This window comes from Hakea prostrata, chromosome 5, assembly GCF_041222555.1.
Source record: "Hakea prostrata isolate BN-2017 chromosome 5, UWA_Hpros_2, whole genome shotgun sequence".
Classification (NCBI taxonomy): Eukaryota; Viridiplantae; Streptophyta; class Magnoliopsida; order Proteales; family Proteaceae; genus Hakea; species Hakea prostrata.
In genome coordinates, this window is record NC_142604.1 from 9,632,280 (window position 1) to 9,642,070 (window position 9,791).

At 39.4% G+C, this 9,791-nt stretch overlaps 1 protein-coding gene and 1 pseudogene across 4 annotated transcripts; one reads left to right on the forward strand and one right to left on the reverse strand.

Moving 5' to 3' along the window:
* Window positions 1–39: 39 nt before the first annotated feature.
* Window positions 40–1,731, reverse strand: LOC149014986 (protein PIN-LIKES 7-like; annotated as a pseudogene).
* A 1,102-nt stretch (window positions 1,732–2,833) lies between these two features.
* On the forward strand, window positions 2,834–9,791 carry LOC149014987 (leukocyte receptor cluster-like protein). Of its 4 annotated transcripts, none has more exons than XR_016173639.1 (4): window positions 2,958–3,255; window positions 7,297–7,998; window positions 8,112–8,201; window positions 9,200–9,786. XR_016173639.1 is itself a non-coding variant. In XM_089157048.1 (4 exons), the coding sequence occupies exons 3-4, from the start codon at window positions 7,304–7,306 to the stop codon at window positions 8,122–8,124; spliced, it is 708 nt and encodes a 235-aa protein (XP_089013174.1). In that variant the 5' UTR covers window positions 2,958–3,066; window positions 3,197–3,255; window positions 7,297–7,303; the 3' UTR covers window positions 8,125–9,791. The 4 variants fall into 4 exon arrangements, 3 of the variants coding, with proteins under 3 accessions (XP_089013175.1, XP_089013174.1, XP_089013176.1); XM_089157048.1 differs by having other exon boundaries at window positions 2,958–3,066; window positions 3,197–3,255; window positions 8,112–9,791; XM_089157049.1 differs by lacking the exon at window positions 2,958–3,255 and adding an exon at window positions 2,834–2,931 and having other exon boundaries at window positions 8,112–9,791.

Below are 9,791 nucleotides of genomic sequence, written 5' to 3' on the forward strand. Positions count from 1 at the left end.
CTCTGGTCTACCAAAATCTTTGCTTAGTTTCTATCACGCTCATGATAGAAACCACATGAACACTGTAGACCACAGGGTAAGGGAAAGGGCTGCATGCATCCAGGTATGTCCAAAAGTATAGAACTGTGCACTCCTCTTTCTCAACATCAAACAGACCTGCATCACAGTTTATGTTCTGTTAATGGAAGTGAAGGGCTTCATATGATATATGCTTGATATCTACTGAGTAGGTTTTAGGCACCATGAACATGACTAAAGCCTTACTGAAGTGTGAAATAAAATCTGGAATTGAGTAAATACCGATGCTCATTGCAGGTGGAAGTGTAAACTGTAACATTACGACATATCGATAGGGAGGGTCCAGTGAGAAGAAACCCAGTTTGCCCGCGACCTTAACCACAAATTCCAATTACTGGTAATATCATATATCGCGCTGCAATAACTCCTACGATGAGCAATGGCTTCAATTTTGCTGAGCGTAAACCTGCATAAGAGAACATTTGGTAGAAGATCAATGCTTTCATTTACATGTATAATTGGATAAATAAAGAGATCTCTCATTCATCTTCAATGAGGTTAGCTCCTACTATAAGGGTGCTGCAGGGAATTGCACCTTCTCTACACAGAAGATCTTATGTCAATAGAAGAATGAGAATCCAAGGTAAGATGAGACCATATAAAGGAGAAAAGAGTGATTAGCTTCAAGTGTTGTTAACTTTTTTTCTCTTGCATTATGTACATGTTTTGTAGTAGTAGTAGATACAGACAGAGACACCAAGATAAGTACAGAGAAGATGATTCTGAATAATGTGAGCTTTTGTGCCTAAGAAAGATTTCATGATTAAGATGAAAAAAGTTAATAATTTGAAACTGACAGAATTCCAAAGCAAAAAACATACCCAAGCAATTTAATTGAGTCCTGGACCACTTGCAGATGAGCAGTTCTGTCGAGTGTCGATAAGAAGATTCTTCAGCCATGACACACCCAAAGATGAATCCCACAAAATCTGTAAGGATACAGAGAAGGTAAGCTTGCCTCTTTAACTAGGCAGATTCTTAGATTTAGTAACTCAAAAACACTGACAGCAGCAACTGTTGGTGGTGCCATCAACTCCTCCTCCATCTGGTAAAGAAACCCTGTTACTTTTCCCCAGGACCCACTCTTAGCCACAACCTAATAGTATTGCAGACAACAGTCAGGAAACTTGGTTTTTCATATTGCATCAAGAAATCATGGGACATGTCAAAGGATTGAGAGCAAGATTATGTTCTTAAAATTCTTCTTTATATCCTTAATATTAATGGCAGAAAGGGAGCCTACAAAATCTTTTCCGCTATCCTCATTAATGGGCTTTGTTGATAACATTGATACAGATGTTTGAACTAAACAAACTTCACTGAGAAGGTGAGACTCACTGTTGGCAACTAAATCTTTGTTAGGATTCCTTGGTTCCTCAGCAACTTGAATTTCTTTGTATCTTATTGCAGATCTCATACAAGATGACAAGTTTGAGATCAAATGTAAAATCTGCCATTCTGCATTATAAGAAAATTAATCAAAAACAGAATTTAAGCAAAGTTTCTCATCTGGGATTACACCAAGTATTTTTTGGATCAACTCAACCGGATGGAATGGGAAATGGTTTCCTTACTGCCAAAGAGAAAATGGGAGAGAGCCACGGCGTCTCAGCTATTATGGTCTCTGAATAGACTGTCAGCTTCCTTACACATTGCACACCTTGATTACATCCTCCTAGCTCTCTCTGATGATGTAATCAAAGAAAAATCAATAATAAAAAATTTAAGAAAATAAAAGCCTCAAAAGAGTAGAGAAAAATGAAAAGTTGCTAAATTTCTATACTTCAAACCTAGTCCTCGCAAACAAAAAGGTAAAGAGGTATTCGAAAACTTGTATTCGATCTATATTAATACTCATTTAGAATAATTTTTTTTTTTTTAAATAACTATCTGAATATCATCTACTAAATTTGTCCAAGAACCGATAAAAATATTATTCGAAAATATAATAAGATGTGATATGATATTGTCACCATCCAATCCGAATCCGACCATTTACACCCTAGACTGGCTGGTCTCTCTCTCTCGAACGTATAACGGTTATTTTTCTTATCAAAAAAAGGATGAATGCCCAACCATAACCAAAGATTGAAAGTCTGATTCTAGTAACACTAACTTGATCTCGTTGCAGAGGAAAAAATAGAGGACATAACCCATAAGGGTTATTTTTCTTATCAAAAAATGATGAATGCCCTACCAAAGAGAAAGCCAGAATCACGACCAAAGTAGAGGACATAACTAGGTTAATATTCCCCCCCAACCATAACCAAAGAAAGAAAACTATTATATTCACAATACCAAGAACCAAGCAGGAACAACAACACAAACGTTAGAAGAAGAAGAAGAAAGTGAAGACTTACCTGCACACCAAGTTATCCAATGGAGTCCGGAGGGGGAGAGAGAGAGAGAGAGGCTGCACACCCAAGTTATCCGATGGAGTCTAGAGGGGGAGGGGAGAGAGAGAGTTTTAAGAATGAGAGAATACTTTAAAGACTAATTTAAGTGACTTCATGTTTGAAATTTGAATATATTTCATAGTTGCTTGCCTTGGGGCCACACATATTACATTGACTGAAAAAATCCAACATTAATTTTTGATAGGCCTACAAAACATAATCTCTTTTTTTTTAAATACGTTTAAATTTACATACGTGGAATGATGGTATTGGATGAGCCATTTGATCGATGTGGCATCTTCCCGCTCGCGGTGAGACAGCGCGGCTGTATATAAAGGAGGACTAACCCGCTGTCTCGCGATTCAACTCGATTTGTTTTTCTTTTTTTTTGGTAAAGCGTTTTCTTCAACTCGATTTGTTGCAGAGGCGAAAAAACAAACGATCGCTGGCATCACAGGTACCACGCCTCTCCCCCTCTCTATCTCTCTCTTTAATCCTTGATCTTACAGTTATCGATTCATTAAACCCTAACCCTAACGCTAACCTCAACCTACACTTCCACCGGTGGTCAAGCGCCAGGGCTACCGGCTACGTATGCGATCTTCATCCGCTACTCCCTTGCCAATCCAACTTACGCGCCTTGCGGTTGCCACCGATGTTCCGCGAAACCCGGATAATTGCTTGATTTACTAATATCGTATTCTTATTATTATCTTTCGCAGGTTTCGTTTGAATTGGTCCACTTCGAGCTGGCTGTGTCTTTCTTCGACTACTAGTTAAGGTTTGAGTTACAATTTCGTGGTTTCAGCAAATCATTTTGCTCTTTGTGTGTTTTATGAATAAATTGAAATTCGAATGGTTTACTGTTACTTATTCGTCAAATGCTTATGCTTCACTATGACTTGTTAAGTTTTTCTGTCGCTAGTTGAAACTAGTCAAGGTTGTTTGTGATACTTGCAATATTTATTGTAAGCTTGATGGAGATCATATTTTTGTACTAGGTGATTTTTTTTCCAGATGAATGAAAAATCCCATTACCGAAAGCCTTGAAAGGAAGAGGCATGTACAAAAAGGAGAGCAGGGGAGGAAAAAAGAGGGAGGAGAGCCTAGAACTAGGGCAACCAAAACAGGGGAAAGGGCCCGTTGGGGGGGGGGGTGGAGGACTAAAACGACTAGCTGGCACTAAATTAGAACCAAGACCCGAGGCAACATCATTCAATCTTTCCTTGGGGTATGCAAAACTAAGAGGTTAGGGATCATCTAAAGCCTAGTAGAGACATCAAAGTAGATGGCTTTCCAAACATGTTCAAAGATCTGGAGTTGGAAGTTTATCTTCTAAGTTTTCAACCAAAGATGAGAAATGTAGCACCAAAGACCAGCTTACCGACCACAACACAAATAGAGGTGCTAACTGGAAAGAGATGGCAAAGGGCTTAAGCAAGCGCGCAGCTCAGGTGAAAGGCTCTCCCCGGATTGGCCAAGTTGGGGTTCCGGTTCCTCTAATAGAAGCGGATGAGAAAGGCCCCCCCTTTGGGAGGTCTCAAAACTCAGGATCAATCCCTGAGAAAGCCAAAGGAACACCTAGAGTGGCGCTAAATAGACTGGGAGAAAGGGCAAAGAAGAGATGGTTAATGACTGGGAGGTCCTGCTGTTAGGGAAAGATTTATTGGCAAGGTAATGGTGAAAGGTTCTCCATAAAGTGAAGGAATGGTGGGGTTTATGGCCCTCAACCAAACCAGAGGGTGCTGGGTGACTTGAGGACCAGGAGAGTGAGAAGGCTTACAAGCAAAGGAAGTGGGGAAGGGGCCTGTAGGGGAACGTAGCCAGATGGTTTGGTCAAGGGAAGAGGGGTGTAGGGAAGGAAGGTAGGACCAAAATTGAGCGAGACTTAGGGGGAGGGGGGAAGGGTTAACCTTGGAATTTCCAAAGATGAAGCCAGAAAAAATTATGTCTTGACAATGTTGATTATTAATTTCTAGACTGATTTTGATTCCTTTTGCTTCCTTTTCATGGCTTGAAATTGTAAAGGGGCCTCCTCAAGTTCATGTTGTTGCTGGGCATACAAAGCAATAGACAAGATCCCCTTATTTCATACAAGACTTGGCCCTAATTATATGGGGGAGGAAAGAAAATGCAAACCGTATCCCCCAGAAATTAATAACTCGGCGAACATTGTCAAGACATAATTGCCGAAACCAGCAAAATGGGTGAGATTTCGCCGATAGTTTGTAGTTCCTCCTTCAGTCTGCCCCCTAACTCATCGTGTCTTTTGCCGTTTCGCTGAGTTCGTCGATTGAGAAATAGGTTTGTCGACGGTATGTGCAGCCAGTTCGTCAACTGTTGAGCCCGATCTGAATCTTCTGATCTATATATTTTTGCTCTTTTCTTCACAAAGTAGGAACACTGATGAGCACATTTATGTGTGGAATCTTAGGGCGTAAAGCATGCATTTTACCCACTTAGAGTGGAGCTACCTTGGGTTTTATGTTGTTTTTGCATATTTTAGGACCTCTCAGTCATCAACCATCTCTTCTTTATCCTTACTCCCAGTCTATCTAGTGCCACTCTAGGTGTTCTTTTGGCTTTCTCAGGGATTGATCCTGGGTTTTGAGATCCTTTTCCAGCACCTATATTTGTGCTGTGGTCGGTTAGCTAGTCTTTGGTGCTACATTTCTCATCTTTGGTTGGAAACTTAGAAGATAAACTTCCAACTCCAGATCTTTGGACACGTTTGGAAAGTCATCTACTTTGATGTCTCTACTAGGCTTTAGATGATCCCTAACCCCCTAGTTTTGCATACCCCAAGGTAAAAGGCATGCTTTTTGCCCTAAAATTTCACACATAAATGTGCTCATCAGATTCCCCCACACTTAGACTAAGCTTGTCCTCAAGCAAAAATACAAATGTAGGTAAGAAACTAATGCAACAAAATAAATTCTAACTCACTTTCGTAGGAATCACGGTTACAATTAGCATGTGCAATAAGCCTTTAAACCACGAGGTTACCCCTAAAGGAAGAGTTTTGTCTCGTGGATGTTTGCAGAGAATATACATCCAAAATTCCAATTCAGTTCAAAATAAAACATTGCAAATTCCAACTCTAACAATTGGTAAGCACTCATACAGGATCAATAGCTATGACAATTTTTCTCACCATTGATTTAAGATCCCCCACACTTGAACTTTATTACCCGATATTGATTCTTGAGACTAAGCATATATCTCAATCAAAGACTCACCTTATATCTTTCAAGTACACCTCTCCAAAATCCAAAACCAGAAGGGGAAGAGGAGCAGCAACAATTAGATTTTTGGAAATTTGTTCTTCCATTTCATTAGATCTCTGCAAATAAATGTCTTCAACTCAACGGAGATGACATTACTCCGTTTGGCTTCCTCTGTAGTTGCTTTCATCAAAAGACAATGTAATGTAAAAAATTAATGAAGACAAGACAAGTTAAAACTCAAAAGACGATTTTTAATGGTAGTAGATAAGACAAGGTGAGAGAAAGGAGAAAAAAATAATGTGAATAACAAGAGAAGGTGAGAGAAAGGAGAATACAATAGCGTGAATAATAAGGTAAACTCTTGGGTGAAGTGTACATTAATTACATTAGCCACGTTTGATTCCTCAACACCATACATTCTCTTTGTTTTTTCTTAATTTGTGGCACCCAACCCCGGATGACATGAGAGAGAAAGAAGGAGAGAGGAGTTGGTGAAAAATCGCTAAAAGTTGTGAAAATTTTGATAAAAAAGCGAGATATCGTCGAAAAATCAGCAATATTTTGCATTTTCGAAATTCGAGGTTGTTTCGGTTCGCTACTTACCGAATCAGGTGAAATTCGCCCATGTTTTACCTTGATCCCCCTAGGGAAAAAACCCCAAAACACCCTCCACCCCCACCAAAAAAAAAAAGGAAGGGCTATTCAGTACTACAATGGCATGGTCACTTGCAATCAGACCCAGTTTTTGCTTTGGTTCTTGTGCAGAAATTCTTTCTTGCCTTCAAATGGTTCACTTGCCATCAGACCCAGCAAAACTCAGTAGACAAAACTCATGACACACTTGGTATATAAATTATGACAAAATTAATGCAATCACAAGACACAAATGGGTCTGACTAATGGTTAATAGTTAATAGTTAACACTTTGTGATTGCATTACTTTTGTCATAATTTATATACCAAGTGTGTCATGAGTTTTGTCTCTATTAACTATTTTTGCAGTGTTTGTCATCTAAAGCTCCTACGCCCTTTAGTCCATTTTTCCAGCAGCTACTTTTTCTCCCTTCCATTATGACTTTAGGAGTTCCAAAGAAGCTGATTGGAACTAGTGAACTGTTCTTTCTGCTGCCTTTGTTATTTCTGCAGGCAAGGATAACAAAGTATGAAGCATTACTTGCTGCCTGCAGTTTGGTTTCCATCACTAATCTCTTGTTAGTTTAAAACACTTCTTGTCCTCTCTTTCTTGTAGAACCTGATTTTTGCCTTTACATAATTTATGTTAATTTACCGCCATAATTTTTATTGTGCTTCCTATGTCTAGTGCAAAATTATTTTTCTGCTTGCGTGGACTTTGAATATCAGTCATATGGTATTTTAATGAAAAATGCTTCCTTCAAAAGAACTGACTAACACCCCCATTCCCTACTTGGTTTTTTTTCTTGTTATGTCCATTCATCAGAAATCCCAATCTACAAGTTTAATTCTCCTTCTTCTGTTGTTTTTGCCCTGAGTGTTTTCCCCTTTATTTCTTCTTCCAACCAAAGAAATTCATGAAGTCCTAAAAATATTATCTCTGAATTGTGAGTCAATTGCAGGTAAGATATGGGAGGTCATGGAGGTCTAAACATTCTGCCGCAAAAGCGCTGGAATGTCTATAACTTTGAAAACAGAGAAAAAGTCCGACTTGATGAGGAAGCTGCAGCCAAAGAAGAGCAGCTCAAGCTAGAACAAGCCAGGAAGCGTGAAGCAGAGTTCCGTCTAGAGAGGCTCAGGCAAAACCGTGGTTTACCTCCTGCCGATCAAGCGGGTGCTCCCGTCTCATCCGAACAAAATGCTCCCGTCTCATCCGAGCAAAATGCTCCTGTCTCATCCGAACAAAAATCAAGTCATATCAATCTCTTTGAAGGCCTAAAAATATTTCCCTCTTTGGGTGATGAGGAAGAGAAAGATGTTGAAAGGGAGAGCTCCAAGAAGAAGAAAGCAAAGAAGGAAGAGAAAGCCCCAAAAGTGGTTCTGCCAGAGGATGAAAAGTACAGGTTGGGATATGGTGTTGCTGGAAAAGGCGTGAAAAAACCATGGTACCTTTTGAGACCATCTGATGATGTGAAACCTGAGAGTGATGGAGTTTCATCAGGATCAGGGAAGCCTGGGGAGAGTAAGAAATCAGGGAAGAAGACACTAGAGGAACTTAGGGAGGAGCGGCTAAGGAGAGAGAAGAGAGAAAAGGAGAGGGAACGAGCTCTGCTCCTGGGCAAGACCAGCAGAGATGGAACCAATTTTAGTGCCAAACGGTCTAGGTAAGTTGTTTATATCTATCCTTCCTCTTAGGCTTCTATTTTATTGGAGGACATCATAAGAGTGTGCTTCTTATCCATCTTTTCCATTTCTCTTACCTAGATTATTTCTGCAGGCATGGGCTGTAAGTTGAGTTTTGATCAACAAACAACTTGAATGTCAATAGATTAATCATCTCCCACAGGAACTTGCGTTGCATTTACTGGTACTGGGTCTTTTAAACATATTCTATTTGATTTGCTTAGCAGGTATTCATGATGTATGTTTGTATATAGGAGATTCAGTCTGAAGATATCCCTGCGTGCTACTTTTGCTGTGATAGTTATGCTACTTGCCTCCGCATCTGTTGGAGCAGTCCCATCCTCTTCCCCTTCTTTTCTTCTGATTCATCTTTGTAACTTTTGAGGCCTCCACTTGGGTCTGAAACAATGAAGCAGTTAAATAAAAGTCTGGATGATTGTGGATCCCCGTCCTCCGTACAAATATTAAAAAAGAGTGAACTGAAGAGTGGCTGTTTCAAAAACTATATGCATCCTCGTGATTTATCATTATGACATTCAATCAAACCTATAGGTAATGCAAATTCAGGGCTTAGGGCACACCCAACCAGTAAATGAGAAGAACCAGACCAGAAAATGGTCCTGCTTTTCTGACTTTGGGACAGTGTTCTTGATCATAGTTTCCTTGAAAATGCTGGAGGCTGGTCATGAATTCCAATTTTTTTCCTACCCTATTTGTGTGAGTTCTAGTCGGTATGGCACTTCTTTAGCTTGTGATTAGGAAGAAATTCCATGGTTTGTTTTAGTATTCTGTTTCATGGTTGGTTTTGGAGTTTTAATCAGTCTTTATTAGTATTCTTATTTCTTGTTGTTGGTTAGTATTAGCTCCAGTTTCTTATTTAGTGTCTAGTTCAGTTAATAGCATTTTCTGTTTAAGACTGTTAATGCTTCAGCCTTGGGCACATTATTGAAGTTACTAGAATTACCTTTTGCCTTCGGTTATTCTCTAGTGATTCAGAATACCTCTCTAAACCTCTGTTAGAACCATTTGGTAGTAAATGCCCAAGGTGGGCCATGTGGTGGTTTTGATAAAATGATAAAATACACATACTTGATTTTGATTGTAATGTAAATATTTTTGTACTACATGGCTGTCTTAATTTCAGAAGCCAAAGAGAATCTGATAGCATGTCTAATATTGCAGGGCGGCCGCATAATGAGGTTGTTTGGGGGAAAGTTAGTTCATATGCTTGCCAGGAAACTGTAGCCTTGGAGGTTGCACTTGTTCTCAAATCCTGATACATGCTCAAGCCAAACTAGAAGTAATGGCTTCATATTGGAGTGGGTGTATATCGTTGAAGTTTGTGGTGCAAGACATCCTATTTTGGGGGTTTAATTTGTAAAGGCTTTGAATAGATGTTCTTGTTCTGAACCTTGCTTGTAATCCGAGGTTGTTAAGTACTGGTTAAGAGTGAATTGATGCGATGTGAATAACTTGAGCCATGAATTGTTCTGTTACATATCCATGTTTGATAATTAGAGACTGGGTCACCTCATTTCTACTTCATGGAAGAGAGTTGTATGGATTTTACACTTCATTTCGCTCCCCTGTGTGTCTTATCCGTATTGGAGTTAAAACTGAGTAGCAGAAATTAAATATGAGGGTTGGTTCTGCTATCAATTTTTTGTTGTTGGTGTGTTTTTCTCTCTCTCTCTAAAGTAGATTTGTTTCTGGGTTTGATTGATTGGGTTCAGTTCCAGTTTCTATCAGTTGCATGACACTCGAGAATAAAACC

Excerpts from the sequence above, each read along its gene's own strand:
- LOC149014987 (XM_089157049.1), top strand. The coding sequence starts at position 7,304 with ATGGGAGGTCATGGAGGTCTAAACATTCTGCCGCAAAAGCGCTGGAAT.